Here is a 22597-nt window from a genome sequence, read left to right on the forward strand (position 1 = left end):
TTTCTCCTCCTCCTGACCCCCCCCTCGCAATCTAATGGGCTCGGCCAGGGTCCCCGCGCTGCAAATGGTGGCCGAGTCCAAACTCCGCGGGAGGAGGGGGGAGGGATGAGGGAGCTGGGTGTCTGCGCTCCTTGAGGGAAGCGTCGCCATAACACCCAGCGGAGCTGGGGTGGGCTTCCAGCATGGGGAGCCCCCAGCACCCCCATCCCTTGGGACACGGGCTGCGCCGGGCCCTGGCTGAGCGTCCCCGAAAGAAGCAGCGGCCGCCCCTCCCTCACCAAGGGGAGGTGAGGGGGTCCCCGGGTCGGGGTTGGGCCCGAGCCCCCCCGGGCTCCCAGGCCAGGGTGGGAGCGGGGTGAGGGTTCGGGTTCCAAGGGCGATTTCCTAAAGCCCAGAGAGCAAACGCTGCTCTCCTGGCACGCCTTGCTCCTACGCTGTAGTGCCCATCAAGCTCATTAATGGAGCAAGATCTGCCTCTTCCTGCAGGGGCTTAGAAGACATTTAAGTTCCTACTGCACCTGCCGACTTTTAGTCTGGCTTCTCCTGTTCCAGGAATGGAATTTAAGTTACGTTAGCAACAGAAGGTTGTAGCTGGTAAAGCAGCTACGGCTTGTGTAACGCGGCTGCCAACACTTGCTGTGCGGGCTGATGCTGATGGCAGATCGGCAATTCATTTGGAAGCTCGTCTACTAATTAAACTTAGATAGTATTTCCTTCATTTTAGACTGCCATCCTTCAGGATGGGGTTGCGTCTGTTGTAAAATATGTATCTGCCTCTATAAATATATATGTTCTGATACTGGATTGTCTGCCCACCATATGGGAGTCTTTCCCTGAATCTCGGCTACTTGCCCAGCATTTTGATCAAAGTATCTGCAAAAGCAGATATTGGTATCTTTCACGTCAGACACCGTTCAATGTCTCAGGTTTAATGTTCATGCCTCAGCAGAAATGTTGCCTTTAGAAAAGAAGAGGGTTTTTCAAATGTTGCTGTGTTGAATGACCTAGCATCGTAGTACATTCCCTTTATTGAGCATTATTTTGATTCAGAGTTTATCTTCAGGGATGATAGAGAGTTACTGTTTTGCCTTAGCTCTGCAGTCTCTGGTGTTGTGCAATTTATGCAACATGCAATATGCTACACTGCCAGAAAGTAATCACCTTTCTTCCTGTGGTCAGTTGAGTCTGGGGTTTTGTACAAGGAAATCTGTGTTGTTAGCAGATAAATTCAGCAGGCTGGATTACAGCACCCTGTAAATATAAGGTGAAATTTTTATTTCCCAAAAGAGTTCAGAGTCATTTTTCTTGCTCGTAAACCCAGTGCTTGAAGAGATGTTGAATCCAGGGGAAAAAGGAGGATGCATCTCCTCAGGCCACTGTAAATATCTGTGCCTTGGTATTGTAATAAAAATGTGTTGCAGGCAATAATCACCTGTGATAAATTACATTTGTAGCGTGTAAAAATTCCTCTGTAAAAAGAAAGCTGTTCAAGGATGTTTGCAAGCACCGGTGGGAAGAGCTGGAGACACATTTTGCTTGATGAGATCAGAATTTTTTTCAAAGATGACATGGCTAATAAAGATTCAGAATAGCTGGAACAGGCACCCTGCTCTTTAAAGAGTCCCATCATTTCTGTATTTGGAGGTTACCAAGGTTGCTTCCAGCTTCAGTACTCCAAAGCAAGTTTTGAAGAGTCCTCACATCTACACTGAGTGTAGAGCTGCATTATAAGGTGGAATAAAGGTGTTTAACTCAATGTTTTCACTCTGGGCAGCTTGAGCTGCTTGTCCTGTTGTGCCTTTTCTTTAGAGCTTACTCACAGCACCACAAGAAAACTTACTTGTGGGAATCCTGAAAGGTGAATTCATCCTTCTGTTGTTGCACAGGTGCTCCCAAAGCAGCCACTGCAGTGCTAGGAGGTGGCACACATGCCCAGGTGAGAAATCTGGTTCGGAATGCAGGGAATTAGGCAGGGGGTGAGGTGTGCCAAGTTCAGATTCCTCTTCAGGAACTATCAGTATGGACTTGTCCAGTCCCTGAAAGATAATTCATAGATTTTCCCCTGATGTTCCTCTCAAAGAGTGAAACAACCAGTGACTATTACAAAAACTGTGGGGAGTGAACAAAGTTGTATTATGAAGTGTCTGATCAAAAATCTTTTTTGCTCTGGAGAAATCAGACTTCTTGCATGGCTCAGCAAAGACTGCAGCAGCATTGGAGTGTCTGTGGTGGAGACACCAGCACAGGGCAGCCAGCAGGCAGAAGCAGCAGTTTGATCAGTGACAACCTGGGCTGGACACAAAATTGCAGCAGAAGATAAATGGCATTTACAACCCTATGACTAATGTGCTGAGCTGTCCCTATGGGTATGAATATTTCAGAGATCACCCATGCTGGAATTGAGCAGTGATTCTAAAGGAACACTGAGGTTTGAAATTCACTCTTATCACCTACTATTGGCTGTTGGATGAACAGCCCTCCCCCTGCAAGCTCAAATCAAAGATAGCTGAGGACATTATCCTTATGGCACCCTCTCTTGAGATGCTCATTTCCACTTCCTCCTCTGCACGTGAGTGAATAGTTTGAAGGAATCACATTCCTCCCCGTTGAGCCTGCTCTCTCTGATAAATGCCAATTAGTATCAACAGTTAAGAATTACAACTTCTGTCCCTACCAGGGAATAATTGGAATTAAGCAAGAGAAAGTGAGGATGGAAACACTAACAGTGTTCAACGCTGTTCACTCTTGCAGAGCTCTCTGCAGTTCCAGCTCTGCTGGCATGAGGTGTTACTGAGAAAGAGCATTTGTTGCTTCACCTGTGAAGGGCAAACAAGGCTAACTGTGAGGCAGAGGTGATATTCCCTGTTTTTCCTCCTGTGGGAGAATAAATCTGGAAAGTTATGATAGTAACACCCTCAGTTCCCAGAGCTTAGCTGGTAACAGGGCACTATTTATGGGCTAAGTAACAGATTGGGGCCACATTTGCATAAGAAAGATCGATGCTGCTGTAAATTGCATCTTGCTCTCTGCAATACCATAATTACACACTTTATGGTCTGTAAACATCATGTTTAAAGACAACTAAACCCAAGCACATGCTAACCTATGTGTGTCTTCACCTTACCCATGCAAGCAAAGCCTGTAAATGGTTGAGGGCACTGTGTAGCAACAGAGTTGGAGTAATTTTTAGACTTAGTACAACAACATGAAAACTGGACTGCTGTTTTTTTGCCAAATTCCACAGTAACCCTTATTGCTTTTAACAAATACACCTTTGACCCATTCAGTTGCACTGCAGTAGCTATTTTGTGCTCCAACCATGAGTTAGTGAATTATAAAAACTACTTATCTTTGGGGTGTTGGTGGCTTTTTTGTTCTCAGGTACAACAATGAAAAAACTTAGAGAGATGCAGAGATGTGTTCCACGTGCTTAACTGAGTAACAGCATGCACATACACACGGGGAACACTGCCAGCACTAACAGTGACATGGCTCTGGCTTCACATGACTTGTCTGGGAGGGGACAGGCAGCTCCTGCTTGGAAACACACCCCCAGTGCCCTTGCCTAAACCCTCATAAAGCTTTGACAGCAGTAATGAAAAGTGAGGAGTTGAACTCTGGGCTCTGAATAGACACAAAGGACCTCTCCTAGGCTACCATCAGCAGGTGGTGAGCAAAGAACAGGCAGCCAGAGTTCAAGGGTGCTTGAAAAGATATGATAGAGACTTTGAGGAAGTCATTAAAAGGCGATGTCCTGTCTGTGTGAAGTCCATTGTCATCTTAAAATTGTGCAGTGCTTGGTAGGACATCAAACACCACGACTGGTCCTGTGTCTGTCCACACAGAGGGGCTGATATGCAGCTGTTCAGGTGACCAGGTAAGTGCTCCTGTGTTCTTTGTTCTCTGTGTTCTGTACTTTCATGGATGGTCACAGCCTTTGCTCTCCCAGAAGCAGTTTTTCACTGTCTGTGCTGTATAAAGGTTGATTTCAGTGAGGTAAGAGCTACACCAGAGGCTTCTGGAGGAGGGCACAAGGAATCCCAGGGAGCTGGGCTGGGTGGGCAGCCAGTCCATCACAGCACATGAAGCTGTTCTGAGCTGTGCCTGCCATGCAGGTCTGGCTGGTGGGAGAAGGATGCAGAGCAGGGAAAGGGCACCTGTGCTGCCTCAGCTTGAGGCTGCCTGGGCACCAGAAGTATAAGAGAACAGCAGGCATAAATAATAATTCACATGTTTAAAAAATGTAAAAAATACAGCAGGTTTTTTTTTCAGATTATACTCAGATTATATTGAGTATTTTAAAACATAACTTAGACAAAATAGCTTTTTTTCAGTACCAGAAGTGGAAAATTCAGTGAAAACAAGATCTGTGATTTAATGAACAGTTTTTGGGCAAATGAAGTTATACATTGAAATAATAATATAAAAATGTATTAGAATTCTTGTTTGACTACTGTATGTTTCCCCTTTAATGTCAAGAGACTGATTGGAAAAGCAATTACTTTTACTCCAGGGTTGAGAATTTGCTTGGGATAAAATTTGGTGTTAACTAATTCGAAATAACTGGAAGGGAACTTTTTTTTTAGGCAGTACTAGTTCTAGCTGATATTTGGAAATAGCTGCAGGCAGCTGAGAGCTTCAGTGGCTGATTTGGGGCTGTAAAATATGCCAACATGAGAGCAGTGCCAAGCAGCTGAATGGCTTTTTTGTTTGCTGAAACAGCCATGGTTACATGAATGGTTTTTTAATGTATTTGGTGTATTCTGAATCAGGAGGGACATTATACAATAAAAAAAGAGTAGGTAATGAGATGTTGGGGAAAACCTACTCTATCCAAATTTTTCTGGGTTTAATGTAAATAATGTAGAATTTTATACTGAAAAGTGGCTTAATAAAGGCAGTGTTCTGAGACAGAGAGTAAGCAGATGTGGCAGCTCTGCTTTGAACTGGAAATCTTTGCCCAAGCCAGCCTTCTGTCATAAACTGATTATGTTAAAAAGAGTACTAGAAATGTGATTGTAATTTTAACTCTTTCCTAAATGCACAGAATATTTGACTCAATCAAGTAATAGCTCCTTCTCCTAAAAACTCAAAGCAGAGTCACATTTTCTACAGTGCTCTGCCCTGGAGCTCTTCACATGCAAGGATGTCAGCAGGTTTGAGTCAGCACTGCTGGATGGAGGAACCTCTGGAGCAGCAGCCTTCCAGCTCAGTGAGGTTCCCCTTTCACATCTGCCTCTCCTAATCTAATGTTGTCTGCTCCAAAGTCATCAGAGCAGAATAATCTCTTTAACCACAGAAAACTATGGCCAGCACTATTTACTTTACTGTCCCAGCAGAATAATTGGATATTGCTCTTTTCAGCTCCCTACTGGGTGGTTGTAATGATAGAGATGTGCACAGCTAAGAGCAAATCATAAGAGTTATAACCAAAAAAATTCCAAGTGGAAAAAACTTACAGTGAAGGTTGTCAAATACTGGAACTGATTTGCCAGAGAAGCTGTGAAATCTCCCTCTGTGCAGACAGTCAACTGCTCAAAGCTCTGAACAACCTGTTAAGAAATCTGGAATGGAGCAAAGCCTCAAAGGAATGGATTATTCAAGCCTGACATATTTCAAGCTTTAGTAGTGTTTCCTTGGAGGCAGTGGGCACACCTGCCCTGAGAGGACCTGTGTGACAAGATGGGCATGTAGTGGGTGTTAGGTAACATATGTGATTAGAAGGTCTTTAAAAAATTAAGATAAGATCAATTTAAATTTGGCCTGTAGCATGTTATTTATGCTCTTCTCTTCAGGCTAGCAGGTTAGTTTTGGTTGTTTCTTGTGGGTATTCTTCATCAGATATATCAGAGTTCAACTGTATTTATCAATAAAGATGTGGTTGGCAAACAATATATGAGAGGAAAAGAAAACCCCTCAGACTGGCTGTGGTAGCTCACAAAGTGCAGCAGTGAGGAGCTCTGTGCTGGGGAAGGACAGGAAGCCCTGGGACACTGCAGGTTCCCCAAGACATTCTCATTTTAAGCAATAGCACCTTAGGGCACCTCTCACGCTACCTTTTTGGGCCAAGGGAGACAAAGTGAACTTGGATCTGGTTTCTTTTTAAGACTGCAACCAAAACTTAGCATTTCCCATAGGAGTACATCCAGCCCTAGTGTTGAAATACAGGGTTGGGAGTTGGCCTGAGGGTTTCAAGTTTCAAATCCCTTTTTGCCTTATTTTTCTTTTTTCCTCCTCAGAACTGTCTAACATCAGTTTCCCCACTAAAGTGTGTGGTATGGTGGGCTGGCCTTGCTCTTTTGTGTCTGTGAGTAAGCAGGAAGGAGGTGTCTAATTTTACTGTCTCATGCCCTTTGACCTGCATACTAATATGTAATGTAACAGAGATGGGAACAGCTGTAAATAAACAGAGTTGTATTTGTAAGAACATACCCAGAAGGCTATAATTTCAAATCTAAACCTCCTGACTAATACAGGATTTCTTCTTGACAGTTTATTCATCCTTTCTGAAACACTGCAAGAAGAGTACTCCCAAGAGGCTTCCCTCCATCATCAAGGTAATAGAATATCATCTTCCTAATGAGTAATTTTCCAACTGTTTGTACCCTAGACAAGAATGTTTGAACCTTCTCTCTGCTTGCCTTTGTACTTTAGGTAACAGTTTGCCTGTGCTTGAATATTCTGCTGAGTAGGAAAAGCAAAATGGATTTAGTTCTGCAATCCTCAGTAATCTGGCTGTCATGTTATTAAAAGTTTTGTGTTTGTTCTTAAAGACCATGTGAAACCAAGAAAATATTAAGGAACGTTTTGTTAACTTTTGCTAATTGTTATATGTTATGGTAAGACTGCAGAAATATGAAAACAGCTGTGCAATAATCCCTAGGACAGCAAGAACATGGCCTGGAATACAGAACCCTTCATGGCCATGGCCAGCAGTGAAGTCCCAGCAGCTACTCAGACCTTGGGTTTGATTTATTTTTTAAATTTCTTTTAACAAAGCCATTAACAAATGGTCAAGCCAGAGCCAGATGCAGGGAGATTCATTATGAGATGGCCACGTGCCCATTTAGGACTTGAACTCCCTAAGTGACCATAGCAGGCCTTGAAGCAAAGATTATTTTCTTACTCATCATGTTCTTAACCTGTAACTCAGAGTTTGAGTGAAGGCTGTGGGGCTCTATTGTGTTAACTCTCTGTGGCCCAAACTCACTTTGTTTTCCTCCCTGTTTGTTTAATTGCATGTTGTCATTATGGAAGAACATGTGTCCCACGTTATCATTTCCTTACAGCCTGGGAAGGGCTGAAGTAGCTGCTGGGTGCTGCAGTGGATTCCCAGGCCAGATCAAGGGTGGAAGTCTTAGCACAACACACCAGTGACACAATCAAAAGCTTTGGTTTTGGCTGTTCTCCCATTTTTCCTTGTTATCCTTGCATCCCTGTTAATCTTCTGGGACATTACTAACTCCTCAAGAAATAAGGTTCTTTTTCTTCTCAAGAACTCAGCTTTGCTCCATGCCAACACACAAAGGATGGAGCAGGACAGGACATGGCACAGAGAGTAAATATTTTACACTTTTAGCACTAAACTGCAAGTGGAGATGATTTACTGTAGTCTGCATTATATTCTGCCACTCTCCAGCTGGCCAAAGTTCATTTACTTGGATTATTTTTTATTTCAGATGAAAACCAACTCTGGATATTCCTCCACAGCTGAGCTGCAGAAGCAGGTAAAGGCTCCATAAAGGCTCCAGCTCATCGTTTTAAGGAAGCTCATGCAGGTGCTTTGGAAGGCTGAATGTGTTGAATCACCTTCAAGAGAAGTGACAGACACATCCTCATTCCGAACATTTTTGCATAATTAGGAGCTCATCTCTTATCACTGAAGCAACACTTCCCCAGCATTTTTTCCCCTCCAGTGGACTGCAGCTACAGCAGCAAGTGGGGAAGGAGCTGTTGTCTATGCTTGGGTGGCAAGAGCCCACCACAGTCCCCCAAAACCAGAAGCTGTGCCACCTCACTGGGCCTGGTCCTGCTAAACTCTTATGGCCAGCTGATGTGCCCCAGTCTCTTTACCTTGCCAGCAGCAACCCTGTTCTGCACTTTGCCAACTTCTACAAGCACTTTAAGAACAAGAACTCAAGCAATCCATGAATTAGTTTGGAAACTACTGTGCTGTAGCTGTTGGCATGAGGAGAAACAGGGTATTAAGCACTTGATGAACAAGATTTGTTTTCTATGTAAACTTCTCTACTTCTACATCTCATGTAATTATAGTGTGTGGGATTCATGTAATCACTTCATCATATGCCATAAAAATACAGCCTTGAAACAAGAGAGTTTCTAGCCAAAGGGCTGTTAAAATAGCTGAAGTGCTGAACTGTAGCTCCTCTCTGTCCTGTCTCAAAGCAGGACATGCACAGTGTCTGTGAGTATTAGGAGTTAAAAAGGTTTGAAACTCTTGAGCTAAGGGATGTTAAAGCTACTGAAACCTTATTTGGGCTAATTGGAAACTCTGACACTTGTAAGACAGAATTTTTGTTTGCTATGCTCTTCATCCCAGGAGAAAAAGGATTCATAGGATTTTTTAACAGATTAATGTTAAAAAGCTCAAAGCTTTCTATAACTTCTCTAACCTTTTTTTTTTTTCCTAAAGAATATGTAAGTGATGGTCCAGGGTCTAAAGATTAAGAAAGTCTTACATCAGCATACATGGGGCATAACATGGATGCAACTGGAATTATGAAAGTGCTGAGAGAGCAGATCTGTGGTCCAGGGTCCAGCAGGCACCATCTGATGCTGGAGGAGAGGCTTTTGCCAGGCTGGCATTTGCACTTCAGTACCCCCAGTGATAACAGTGGCAGCTGATTGCACTGCTCTCATATCAACCCATAGGGTTCACAAATATCAAACTGTAGGGCAAGAGTCCTGTCAGTTCCTTCCTCCCTATCTGCTTTTTCAATTTAAAAGAAAAAAGGAGGTGATAGGAGGAAAGGGTTGCTTGTTTGTTTTAGTAGTGAATGTTTCAATGCTAAAGCAAAATTCTGTCCTGGGACAAATAAATATTGCTTATAAGTCCTGGGCCACCTTTAATGTTCTGTAGCTGTTACAGAATCCAAAAGCCATGTAAAGAGGATTCCTTTATATTGCATTACCCTAAACCACCTGCATTTGGCATTTCTGAGAGCTGCCTCTCTTGTTTGTCCTCTCTGACAGGAGGTGAGCAGGACTGCAGCTATGAATCACACTGTGTTCACTCCAGTCTGTTTGTACAACACAACACCACAGTTAAAAAACAGGAAGGACAGAGGAATGAAGAAGACAATAGCTGGTTATTACACTATTGCATTGATTTTTAAAAAAAAAATTACATTGCAGATCGATATAATTCATATTCACTCTTGAAAACCAAATTAATTGCACTCCAGTTCCAAGAACCAGTTCCAACTTGGACTAATCTAAAAGACAGATTGTTAATTATAAATTTGTTGTATATAAACAACTTTGTTTCTAATATTTAAATATTCAGATATATTGACTTCTGCTTTTTGAATATACTTATTCCTGTTAACCAGGTCATCTGAGCACAGCAGTTCTTGACTGCTGTGGGGAGAAAACACTGAATCCTTGGAGGGAGAAAATACTGAGGGAGGGAGGTGCTGGGATGGAGCACCATTCCTTATTGCTGGTGTTCCTTTCCCATGCTCTGAGTTATCCAGAAGCCTCTGGAGCTATAGCCCTCCAGGTACTGAGCAGTATGCCAAATAAAGAGGGATAAAAATCAGTGGTCCTTTCTCTCCCTTTGGTTATTCCAAAGAAATTCCACATCAGTCATGCACCAGATCTCTGTAAGCATGACAGATGGATGATTATATACAATATCCCACAACAGCTTTGTTATTGTGTTCTTCAGAGTGTGTGTGAAGCTAAACAGGCTGTCACAGGACTGCCTTCATCATTTCAAATACCAAAAATGCCAGGGCAGGACACAGCAGCACGTGCTCACTCCTGTTGCTTCTCACAGGGAAAGAAGCTCTCGGATGCCTTGAGGATCAGTGCCTACGTCTTCAGCACAGGCCTGCTCATGTTCACTGCCCTGGTGAACACTGCTTCTTGGTAAGAATGTTCAAACAAAGCAGCTTGAGGAGAAACTGTTCTGTGGAAAGGGGGGAAAGTGGATGAATAGATGGGCAACCAAGCGCTGTTATTCCCACAGGTTTATGCAGAATATAACTTTAGGCAATTTCTGGCAAACAGCGTGGTTGGACTTCTACGACCATATGGAGGGAGATGAGTGGACAATCTTCCTCGTTGGTGAGTTGTAACAATGCTTCTCATGAGAAATCATCCATGTATTACATATAAAAGGGAGACATGGACAAGCTTCCCAAACTCACTAATCCTCCCACTGACAAGCACTGGCTTGGAAGGTACCCACAGGTGATGGGGTGCAGCTGTTCTGCTTTTGGGTGGGGTCACAATCAGGGTCCTGTACAGATTAAAAATCTGATCTTTTTGCTGCTACTGAAGTGGCTTCCCTGTGAAGACACTTTGCTCCTGTAAGAACTGAATAACTCAGTAGAACTAATTACTAAAAATGTATGTAAATTGAGTGAATTCTACTCTTGCTGTAGTACTTACAAAACTCTTTTCTGTGATTAGCAGCTGGTGAACAGAACTGGTAGGGACATTGCAAGGTTCTAGAGATCAAGTCAACCTCACCCTACTTGGATTTAAAAGCAACAGAGGCCTCCCAGCCACCTAGAAAAGCCTTTTCTTAGCTTCAGTTATGTCAGGTTTCAGCCTCTGAGATACTTATCTGCTCTAACCTCCTTCCCATTCTTTGATCTTACCTGGATGTCAGAATTTACCAATATTCTATTTTAAAGCATCTTTGGGCAGGGGACACACCCTTGGCACATCTGGGTCCCAGCAAGGCCCTCTGGGTGCTGTGCCAGTGTATTTTGTTTCTGATTTAGCCATAGTTCCCAATTCATTCACACATCTCTGCCCTTTCCTCATGCCACAGGGGCTGCATTGGTGCCTGCACTTGCTTTCTGGGGCTTCAATGGAATCCTTCTGGTGGCTGATATAACAGGAAAGCCAACTTTCATTACTCGCTATCGCATTCAGCTGGGCAAGAATGATCCTGTAAGTACTTCTCACTCTGCCTTTCCTGCTGGCTAAACACTTCCTGCACTCTCTTAGGCCAGGAATGGGGAGAAGAACCTGTTATGCTTTTCTCTTGCAACCAGGTAGGATTCCAGGGGGATCAAGTCAAGTCTTGTGTACCCACTGTAGGGAGGAAGGCAGATCCTGTTGTGAGGCTGCTGATTAGATCTGCATTGACTGCTTGTTAAAGAGCTGATCCCAAAACTAACTGCCTTAAAGCTTTTCATCCTTCCAACTAAAAATGCATTGCTTCTTTCTTAGTCTCAAGTCCTGACTTCTCTTTTGCAGGTGGACAGAAAGAAATTGTGGAAAGCCATCTACACAGCGCTGGGTAATCAGTTTTTTGTCTCCTTTCCCATGCTTGTGCCCATGTTCTACATCATGAAATGGTGGGAAAACACCTTCAGCAAGGAATTACCAACCTTCCAATGGTTTCTTGTGGAGCTAAGCATTTTTACTGTAGTAGAGGAAATTCTCTTCTATTATACACACAGGTGAGCTGAGCACAGGAACAGGTGCTTGATTTTCCTCCATGCCTTTAAGTTTATACTCATACCCTACAACAGCAATAATCCTCATCCCTCTGTTCCACTGATCTTGTATTTATATAGGAAATCTACCCTCACAACATGAGGCCTTGGTGCTGCCAGTAAACAAAAATGGGTAGAATTTTAAAGGTGGAACAGCTTAAAAGCTAAGGAAGAAACAGAACAGGCAGTTTTTCATGAAGCATTCTTTGAAAAGAACAAGACTGACTATCCTGAAAGATAAAAATCTCAAGGGTCAGTGACTGATCTCTGTTCCCTTGCACAGCACTCACAAATCAGGGCCTGACTTCCAACACTGCAGGATTTCCAAACAATGATGCCTACATTTGATGACAGAACTAAAGGAAGGAAGACAAAAGAAGCAAAAGCAAGCACAGTACTCTCAGAAATCTGTAGGTTTCCCTTTAGGACAAATGCACCCATAAAATGTAAATGCATTTTTTTACCAAGGACCCATGGAACTGAAAATTCTGATTCTTTGACAGTTGCCAGTAGAAAAAGTCATAACAGTGAAAGCATAAAGTGAGTCTTCCCCCAATAGTTCTCCTAGATTTGAGTAAATAAGTAATTCAGGGACTTTGATTTATGGGATTTATCTGGCCTGAGTTTATCATAAGCCAGCAGACACATTAATTGAATAAGGGCTCAATACAAAGAGAGCAAAGGAAGCAAGGAATCCTACACTCTTATTGCCAGCTGCTCTGAAATCTTTATGTTAGAGGAGACACAAGCGAGTCTCCTGCAGAAATTCTGTGTTCTGTTACTCCTTTTTTGCAGAGCTCAAAACCTGCCTTTCTGTTTACTCTGCCTAGGCTTGCTCACCACCCAGTGCTGTATAAGCACATTCACAAGAAGCACCACGAGTGGACAGCCCCCATCGGCGTGGTCTCCATTTATGCTCACCCTATAGAGCACATAGTAAGTGGATTCTCCCATGGTCACCCTCCAGGTGCTGTGGGCAGTGGGATTCCCATGGCATCAGGTGCAGTGGGAAGAGAAGAGAAGAGAATTTACCCTTAGAGGCTTCTTCCCTAGGAAGGGGAAGCTCAGCTGCCCTGCCAAGAAGCTTGGCTCTAGGAGGGTTGCAGTAATTGTTTATACTGGACTCCAGCAGCTTTCAGAGCACAGATCCAAGGGCCTCCAGTAATAAGGAACTGACTGGACAGGGCTTCCCATGAGCCCCAAGAGGACTGGGAGCACAGACAGTGCTTTCAGCAAGAGATATGACAGCCTGAATGATGGTGTGGACTTGGAAATCTGTCAGGATTTTTGTGGTGGTTGCTGGCATCAGTGTTTGCAAGGAGTGTATCCCAACACCCTTGCAGCTGAGACTTCTCAGGAAAACACATCCCACCTTCAAATATTCCACTTAAAAATTGAATCTCCTGTTACAAATAGTCCTGGGCTGCTTTGAGTGTCTCCCCAGCTGACAGTCTTTGGACAGCATAATGATTGAGGAGTCCAGCTGAGCTGTGCTGGTGCATGCAGCTGGGTCTGGGCAGCCAGAGCCATTTGTGCCACTGGCAGAACACAGTGAAGAGCTACAGCAGGGTTTGTCACATTGCTGTGTGTGTCTGCAGGTTATGCCCTTTCACAGTGAGGTTTCCCAAGGGCAGATTCAGCATTATTCCAAGGTGAAGCTGAAATTCACACCTCAGACTCCAGGGTGATTTACTGGGATCATGCTGTACTCACCCAGGCTTTGGAGTCATGTCTAACTTCTACTGCAGGCTTATGGAGTTTGGGCTATGACAATGCTTTGCAGTAGTAGAACTCTCTTATCTCTATTATTACTTTTATTAAATAATACTATTATCTCTATTATTCCTTCTTGGATGATTATGTAACTTTACTAAGGTGTTTGCAGAGAGATCTTCCCTTTACACTGTTTGCACAAAACAAACCAGTGTGATGGATCACCAGGTGACAATTCAGCTCCTAGAGGAGACTCTGCTTGTAGTGGACCCATTGATGAGGTACTTTCTTCTCATTTCCAGGTCTCCAACACTCTGCCTGTCATGACTGGCCCGATGATCATGGGATCTCACATTGTTTCAATCTCAGCATGGTTCTCCATTGCTCTTGTAACAACAAGCATTTCTCACTGTGGCTACCACCTGCCCCTCCTGCCATCTCCAGAGTTCCACGACTTCCACCACCTCAAGTATGTCTGGGCACTGCTCAGCTTTCCATTCTCCTGCCACTCCACTGGCAGGGAAAGCTCCTTTCTGAGGGTCAAGTGGGTTTGCCTGACTCATGCTCCAGCAGAGCAGCTCTCCAGTTCACCTGAGAGCAGGCTGAGTGCTGCCAGTCCTTAGAGCAGTTAAACTGGGACTTCAAGGCATTCCAGCCCTGTTAAGGACAGCTCCCTGCAAGGTTCTTACTAGAAGTTCAGAATACACTTCATGTCATCTAAGCACAGAGCCAGGGCAAGTCACACAGGTAAAATAAGCGAGCCTGCCTGTCTGTCCCTCTCCCACACCCTGGGATCAGTAACACTGATCAGATTACACTTTGCCCAGACAATCACCATTAACCCTTCCTGACAGAGATTCTCAGCCTCCTGTGCTGGACAGAGAGCAGTTGCAGCAGACTGTTCAAGGATACATACCTGAGCAGTGGAGAAACATTCCCATCTCCCAGTGTGCCCTACATTCAGACATGCTGCCCAGAAATGTCTGTCCTGCTGCAGAACCAGCCCAGGGGACAGTTCTGTCACCACATGCCAGGACAGGGATTGCTGCAGAGCTGAGACACTCTGGGTGGAACAGCTGTGCCAGCTGGAGCACATCTGCCCCATAGCCCAGGACAGGCAGGTCTTGAGAGCACATGGGGCACAGTGACATGGGTGTCCAGAGCTCCCACAGCTCTGAGCTGCCCAGGAGAAGCAGCTGCTGTTCAGTGCCACCATTTCTGGGCAATGATGGCACCAGAGAGAAGCTGCACAAGGTTCACCCAGGCTTTGACAGAGCTGCCAGGGAGACTGGTGCAGAAATCCCATGGTCAGATTACCAGGGCTCAGAAAGGAATGGAGAGAAAGGGCAAAGTAACCTCAGCAACTTCCAGTGATGTTTATCTGTGTTTGGTTCTCAGGTTCAACCAGTGCTACGGAGTGCTGGGAGTGCTGGATTTTCTGCATGGCACAGACAAAATGTTCAGACAGACCAAAGCCTTCGAGAGACACAAGGTCCTGCTCAGCCTCACACCACTCTCTGAAAGCATCCCAGAGCCACCCAAGAAAGAGGAGTGAACCAGCCCAGCAGCTCTTGGCCAGCCTGGTGATGGAGCAGAGTGAGAGACAATGATTTATGCCAAATAGTATTTTAATCAGGAAACAAATTCTTGTCCACACATAACAGATCACGAAGCTGAAGTTAAATATGCTGCTTGGAAACGACTGCACTTTTGCTGACATTGTTTTCTATATAAGACATGTATAAAAAAACCTGCTTTAGAAATCTGTTTTTAAATTTTAATTGTTTATCTGTTACTTGCACTGTCCCTTGGTTCCAGCTGCCTGTGTATGAGCCAGCTGTGTTCTGGGCCACATGGCTCAGGGTTCCCATTGGTCATTGGCCCACTGTCCCACAGCCCTACCTATGGAAACAAAGCCACTTCTCCCGCTCCTCTCCAGTCCCCACAACTGCACCAGGATGAACCCAGCCCAGTTACCTGGCCACAGTTCCCTGGGGAGGGCAAGTCAGCAGAACAGAAAACCCAGGCACCACTGTCTTTTGAGCTTTTTATTTTTATACATTTTTTTTGTATTAAAAAGGAAAAAGCATAATTACCACAAATTACAAAGGACTAAAGCATTACTAGAATAATGAATCACATCAGCCTAGAAAGCAGATACTCTGAATAATATTAATGTTATAATACAAGCTCTCATTCAAGTATTTTACATTTTTCTCTGTTCCTTTTATACGTGATGATGATCCTAGCACATGGGTCAAAGATTATGTACTATCGACAGAGATGGATCATGTACAGCAGGCCGTATTAACAAGATTTTCCTCCCAGGTGATACATGGTCTGTGATGAGTCATTTTAAGTTTGTCTCTACTATAAATGCAGCTGAAGAAGGTTGCACACACTCTCTAGTTTTGGGAAACAGAAGGCTGAGGTTGGACACACAGGGTTTGAGAAGGGCCAGCACATGGAACCATCACCCCTTTAGCTCCAGGCGAACGAGCAGAAGGCTGCACTCGCTGGGATGCAGCTCAGTGGGTGCCTCTGAGCCACACATCCAAAGGTTTCCAAGCCCAGTGGGACCAGGACAGGCTGGGGGGGGAAGACAGGGAGCAGGGCTGCACCAGGGAGGCTTGAGGGACCCAGTGGTGCCAAGCACCCCCTCCCAGGAGGGGCACCACTGGCACAAGCCACCCTGGCACAGGGCTGACACCTGGGGAGAGAGCAGGAGGGCAGCGTGGGGAGCTGGAGGGAGCCCAGCTGGCACCCAGGGCACCCCCTGCTCCTCTGGAGCTTCCCACCAAGGGGATGTGCTTGTCACAGATACATCGGTCCTATGTTCAAGTGTCTGCAGAAAGTGAAACTGTAAACTACTCCTGGAAATGCTGCCCTCCAGCCACCCACTCCACACCACCGAGATGAACGTTTGCTTAGAAAAAGGAAAGAAACTATTTCATCTGTTACCTGTATTGGAATCTTTAAAAAAAGTCAGTGAGGCATTTAACATTAAGTGTAACAACCCTCTCAGGAAGAGCCCAGCATCCATTTCAAACAGTGACAAGTGACATAACCAGCCTCAGAGACAGGAGACAATAAGCATTGCAAACACAGCTTGCTACATTTACAGTTTTCCTTTTTTTTTTTTTTGTTTTTTGTTTTTTTTTTTCTTTTGATAAAATAACTGGGAAGGCATTAACAGCTAGAAGGCCCCCTCTGCACTGCCACGTGGAACGTGGCAGGACACTGAGGTTAAACACATCACTTTGTTACAGTACAACAATCAGTCCCCAGCAGGTGCCAAAACTCAGGGACCCCACGGGCTACAGTGAGAAGGTGCCATCAGAGGTGCCAGGGGGGCAGCAGAAGAGATGGACAGGCAAAACCAGAGCAGCAGCATCATTACTTTTTAATTTTTTCCCCAAATGAGCACGGCAAAGCAACAAAGCCTCCTCAAAAACACACCTTCCACCTCCACTCTGACCCCACACCACAGCTCTGTACCTGTTGCAGCCACCTGCATTCAGACAAGTTAACCTCGGCAAGGAGGAACTCCTGAGAAGAGGGGCAGGATGAGGAAGGCTCCCCTGACCCAGCCTCCCTCAGCCTTTCCAAAAGCAGCTGGGGCTCCCCCCAGGCTCTGCCAGTGGCTGGACACCAGCACCATGCAGCTCCATCAGCACTCACAGGAGCACGTGTGCAACCACTCAGTCCTCTAAAATTCAAAAAAGTACAACACATGGTGGAGGCGAGGCATTCAAACTAAAAGCAAGGCCTAACTCCCTCCTCTGCAGAAGGGCAAGAGCTTCCTCAAATGCAAACCCCCTCTGTTTGCTGTCCCTTTACCCAGTGGGGACACAAGCCTGGCTGTGGCCACTCGTGACCCAGCTGGGCACAGACCACGCACACCCGGGGAGCTCCCTGCCCTCTGCTGCCCCCACCCTGGCACGGAGCAGGAGGGAACAGTTCTGTGCCCCCTTCCCTGCAGGAACACAGGGCTGAGCCAGCAGCAGCTGCCTCAGGCTGTCACATCCATCTTTGCTGTCCTGCCCACTGCTGTCCCATGACAGCAAAACAAGGCACACGGTCCACAAACCTGGAGGGCACTGGGACCACTGGGATTGCTCTTCTGACCCACCTTCCCCTGGGTGCACACACCAGTGTGACAAACCACTGACTTGGCAGAGGGGGAAGGGAAAACACTTCCATGCCAAGACTAGATCCTCAGAATCAGAAATCTAAAATTATTTAAAATCAAAATTTTGGGAAATTCTCTGGGAAATGTCCTACCTCTTCTACAACCCAAGCAATTCCACAGTCTGCTCTACAAGCAACAACTCCATAGCAGCAGCTCATCCCTCCCCATTTCCTATGAATTTGTTGCTGAAATGCAGACAGTTGGCTACAGGAGAGCCACGCACACACGCCAATGAAAGGAGCACAGACACAGCAGCAAGGATCACCTGTGGCACATCCAGACCTGCCTCCACTTGCAAACAACCAGCAACACATCTACAATGTCCTTGATCGACTCTCCAGCCTCCTCCTCAAAAATCTGGGACAAACCACCTATAAATGGAACCTCAGAGATCTGACTCCAGCTCACAAGAGGGGAAATGCAGAGATAACAGTCACGGCCACAGCACTGTACAAGTGTTACTTTTGCCCATCTTGCCCAGTTCCCACCCCACAACCCCAGAGCACTGCTGCCATAACCGAGATGCACGGCCTTGGGTGGGCTGGCCAGCTGCACTCAGGCCTGGGAGTGTTACCAGCTGCAGGGTGACATGGCAGGGCTGGACAGACCAGGGCAGGATCACAGCACCAGGGAACAGCCAAGCAGCAGCTCCCCAGCCTCTCAAACCAGCTGTGCTTTCAATCCTAGCAGCAGTTTGTAAAGCCACTCCAGTCAGACCAGCCCACCTGCCCCCACAGGCAGGATCCTGGAGGCAGGGTCAGTTTGGGAAGGGATGGCCTCAGCCAGGGCCCCACAGCCCTGATGGACAGCCTGGCTGTGCTCCCCCCTTGCTCCTGCTCTCAGCTCCTGGCTGCTCCCACCCACCCACCCTGCAGCCACAAAGGGACAGCCCTGGAGAGATGATGACTGCTCCCAGCTGAGAGACACAGCTCTGGATCAACTGGATCCCTTGGGAAAACTGCTCAGTACCAGCTTGTGACTTTGCAGAAAGGGCAACACACTGAGCTGCACCCTTGGAGTGGTGCATCCACACTGCACACAGGAGCACAGCTCTGGAGCTCACAGGGATGGAGCCTGAGCCACAGCCAAGCCTGGTATCCCAGGGACCCAGCAGAAGGAGCAGGGTGGCAGCAAGGCAAGCAGATCTGGCTGGAAAGGGACACAACTTTCCAGTGCTACCCCTGGAGCATCTCCAGAGATAGCACTGGACATCTCTGAGATCTCACACCTGACACACGCCCCTCCCAAAGGATCCAGCTCACAGCCAGAGTCCACCTGGTGCTGGGTAAGGATGAATCAAGTAAATGCCACAGCAGCTCTGCAGTCACCCCCTGCCTCAGCTGAGTAAGGAGCTACACGGTGTCATCTCAGCCCTTGGAAAAGCACAGGGGCTGTGCCCTGAGTGGGAGACTCCACGCAGGCGCTGCCACAACACAACACACAAGGAAACCCAGGCAAGAGCTCTCCTGTGCCAGGCAGGGCCCTGCTCACCCCTGCACAAATCCCAGCAGCAGCCCTGAGCCAGTGGCCGCTGTGGGACAGCATTCCCAGGGCTGCCCCACTCCCTGTCAGGCACAGCAGAAGCAGCCCTCGCTCACAGCCAGGAGCAGTGCCCCCAGCTGCTGGGACAAGCTCCCTGCTCACCCCCCAGCCACGCTGGAAGCACAGACAGGAGCAGAGGCACCTCCTGCCCAGGGAGGGCTGGGGGTGTGAGCGAGGCCATGACAGAACAGTCGCTGTGGTGGGAACAAGGCTGCCACGGCACCGACACAGAGGAGCAGAGTCCTGGATGTGACTGCCTCAGCCCCTGCCCCAGGAGCCTCAGGCCTGGCAGGGAGGCTCCATGGCAGGGGAGGCCTCCGAGCGAGCTGCGGGGTCAGAGGAAAGGCCGCAGGGAAGATCAGCTCGGCAGCAATGCCGGGAGGAGTCTCTGGGCCTGGGGGAGCCAAGAGCCCAGCGCACCCCAGGGTGCAGGAAGCCAACAAGCCTCCCCGGTCCAGCTCCACCATAAGGCAACTTTTTTTTGTGTGTTTTTGGGGTTTTTTTGTTTGTTTTTTTTTTTCTTTTTTTTCTTCAGTAATATTTCCAAGGAAGAAAGCAAAGGGAGATGTGTCTTTTTTTTAAAGAGTTTTTCTGTTGTTGTTTTAGAGGGGTTTGTGGGTCGGTTGTTTTTTTTTTTTTTATGTCATTTTTTTCCAAGGGAAAAGGAAGAGAAAAGCTCCTTCAGCAAAGTCCTGTCTTTGCAAGCGATGGGCATTCCTGGGGCAGCGGGTGCACCGTCCACACAGGCTCGAGTCCAGGTGCCTGCCAGCCTCCCAACCAGCCATCCTCGCAGGAAGGAGTCACAACGAGCCTATCCTCGGCAAAGGTCCTTTGGTTGACTTCCAAATTGTCCGTGACAGAAGGGAGAGGTGGACAGAGGGAGAGCCAGACCCTCGGGAAGATGAAGACGCTGGGGAGAAGGGAGCAGGAGAACGAGGAGGGCGATGCTCCTGGGCGGAGGCGGCGTTGGAGAGGCCCCGGCGCACGGGGAAGGAACGGGAGGCGCCAGCCGGGTCATGGAGGTCAGAGGCTCCGCAGCAGCATCGGCACACGCTGTGGCTTCGGTCCCCCACTGGGGGGAAACCTCGCTCCTCCGAGCTTCCTGAGCGGCTGCCCCGCCATCCATCCCAGGGGGACACACAGGGGACTCGTTGGGGCCACACAGAGCAGACTTGTTTTGGTAAATCCAGACGAACTTCTAGCAATAATTTAAAACTTGATATATATATATAATAATAAAAAAATCTCCCATTTCCAACCCAGCCAGAACACATTTGTTTTTTTTTTTTGAAGAGACACTAAGACATGAGTGTGTGCACAGGAGGAGAGAGAAGGGAAAAAGGTTGGGTCTGCTGGGAGCGGGTCTGGCTCTGGTCAGGGTAGTAATAGCAAAATGGTGTTTTGGATGCAGATCGTCTTTGCTTTCCAGCCACAAGAGAAGAAAATCGTGTGCGTTGAAGTTTCTCCCAAGCAGCCTATTCCTGGGAACCCACCTTCAGCTCCCTTCCTGTCCCACCCCCTCATGTCTGCCCTTCTCCGAGCCATTCCCCACCACCCCACCCTACCCAGGCAGGAAGCTGCAGCCTCTCTACTTCCCCACTGTCTGCGACTCTGCAGCTGATGGGGCAGGGGATTGCTGGCTCAGGTTTTTGGCATCCTCTTGTGCAGGCTGGCTGGGTGAGGCGTGGGCTTGGCTGGATGGGCACTGGCTGACCGTTTTGCTGGAAGACTGGGATGGGTAGCGCTTCCTGCCATCTCCCCCTGACGTCGTAGGGTATCTCTTGTGTCCACCTTCCTCCCCCATGGGTGGCTGCAAGAGAAGCACCCCAGTATCAGCACAGCCTCCTCCAAATGCAGATCCTGATGCCTCCCTTTGGATCAGGAAACAGCCTTCCTGCAAGCCTCCAATGCAGCTTCTCTCTCTCCCCGGCCCACACACATTCACCCCAAGCACTCAGCTTCCCTGTCCAAATTTCCTGCTGCCAGATTTGACAGAAAAACTGACTGACTTCCACAAAGTGACCACAATGGTGACAACTTGCTCTTAAGTCACCTGCTTTTCACACAGAGGCACAGTCCAGAAGTTTGGGAGCCAAAGCTCCACACAATGCTGGCTCTCCTCAAATCATCAAAGCTCCCTTTCCTCACCAGGGAGGACAGGCTCACCCAGCTCTGTTATCCCACACTGCCTGCGTTTGCCATATTCCAATCCTGCAGTTTGCTCCCGGCCTGGCTGCAATGACTGGGAGTGACAGTAGGTGTCACTGCCCCCCCTCCTGCCACCACTTGGGGACCCCCAAAATCCTCCACCCTCAGAGGACAGTGTGGTGCAGGAATTGTGTCTACTCACATCTACTCGGAAGTCCTCGAGGCGCTTGAACTTGCTGAGGTATTCTTGCAGTTTGCTGTTAATGTCCAGATTTTTGGCTTTGGAATATTTTAAGAAGGCCCAGAACTTTTCCAGCCCATAGAGCTGCCCTGGAGGGAAAAAAAAATCCAAACAATCCAGATGTCAGCAGGACAAAAGCCAAACAAGACACCTTTCCCCCAGGCTTCCCCACAAACCCTACTGTCCTGCTGGTGGGGACAGCCAAGGCAAGATGGAACACCTGGGGGGCATCAGTCCTGGGCAGCCCCACCTTGGGATGTCCCCAGGCTCAGCCCTGCAGGGCTTTGAGAAATCCCACAGGAAATGGTGCCTGTACAGGAATGCTCTGGCAGAGCTGCAGCCCCCCACTGCCCTCTCCAAGCCCCAGCAATCTTCACGAAGGTGAACTCAACCCTTTCCTGTGAAATGAGCGACTGCACATCCCAGTCCCACAGCACTATGTGACTTCCCCAAAATGATGAGAAGAGGCTGAGAGCTCCACACAGCTGAGCTACATCACTGCCAATCGCAGGGAAGCCAAAGGAGGCACCTACCAGCTTCGTAATCCTTGATGGTCTCTTCTTGGAAGTCCTTAAATATGTCTGGCCGGAATTTCTTCTCCAGGCCGTAGCTGTAGTATCTGAAAAGGCACTCCAGACCGTACCTGGGAAGGGAGCAGCACGTGCAGCTCAGACACCGCTGCACACAACACAGGGCAGCAGCAGGAGACTGAGAACAACCCCAGACCCACCTTCAAGCAAGGCAGAGGCACTGCCTCATTTGCTCCGAGCCCTGTAGAAGGCCAAACCCTTAAAAAAGGCCACTCTATCCCTCCTCTCTTACCTGTATCCCTCCTTCCCATCCTCCACAGCCAGTTGCTTGAACTCCTCATACATTTTCTTGTTGAAGTGATCTCGGAGGAAGAAGGACCAGAACCGGAAAAGCGTGTTCATCTCCTGGGACTGACCAATGCCCAGTCGCTTTCGCTCTGTTTGGGGAAGAGGAGATGATTACAAAGCCAATCCTCCCCCAGGGAATCAGGGGCTCATGTGCAGGAGGGCCCTGTGGCATTGTGATGACAGC

General features: G+C 47.4%; 2 protein-coding genes across 6 annotated transcripts in view; one reads left to right on the plus strand and one right to left on the minus strand.

Moving 5' to 3' along the window:
- Nucleotides 1-106: 106 nt before the first annotated feature.
- Nucleotides 107-15621, plus strand: FAXDC2 (fatty acid hydroxylase domain containing 2). Of its 4 annotated transcripts, none has more exons than XM_077186576.1 (11): nt 107-287; nt 3795-3877; nt 6493-6557; nt 7680-7727; nt 10022-10113; nt 10214-10311; nt 11027-11148; nt 11458-11663; nt 12530-12635; nt 13715-13881; nt 14811-15621. In XM_077186576.1, exons 4-11 carry the CDS (start codon nt 7680-7682, stop codon nt 14965-14967), a joined length of 996 nt encoding a protein of 331 aa, XP_077042691.1. In that variant the 5' UTR covers nt 107-287; nt 3795-3877; nt 6493-6557; the 3' UTR covers nt 14968-15621. The 4 variants fall into 4 exon arrangements, with proteins under 4 accessions (XP_077042691.1, XP_054499260.2, XP_077042692.1 ...); XM_077186577.1 differs by lacking the exon at nt 3795-3877 and adding an exon at nt 1887-1936 and having other exon boundaries at nt 136-287; XM_054643285.2 differs by lacking the exon at nt 3795-3877.
- LARP1 (La ribonucleoprotein 1, translational regulator) overlaps nt 15446-22597 on the minus strand; it is a 45649-nt gene continuing 38497 nt past the window's right edge. For both annotated transcript variants that reach the window (XM_054643283.2, XM_054643282.2), the window contains exons 17-20: nt 22358-22502; nt 22069-22178; nt 21497-21624; nt 15446-20956 (exon numbers count right to left, since the gene is read on the minus strand). In XM_054643283.2, coding sequence (XP_054499258.2) covers nt 20735-20956; nt 21497-21624; nt 22069-22178; nt 22358-22502 — 605 coding nt within the window. In that variant the 3' untranslated portion in view covers nt 15446-20734. The remainder of the gene's footprint in view (nt 20957-21496; nt 21625-22068; nt 22179-22357; nt 22503-22597) is intronic.

Source organism: Agelaius phoeniceus, chromosome 15 (genome assembly GCF_051311805.1).
Source record: "Agelaius phoeniceus isolate bAgePho1 chromosome 15, bAgePho1.hap1, whole genome shotgun sequence".
NCBI lineage: Eukaryota > Metazoa > Chordata > Aves > Passeriformes > Icteridae > Agelaius > Agelaius phoeniceus.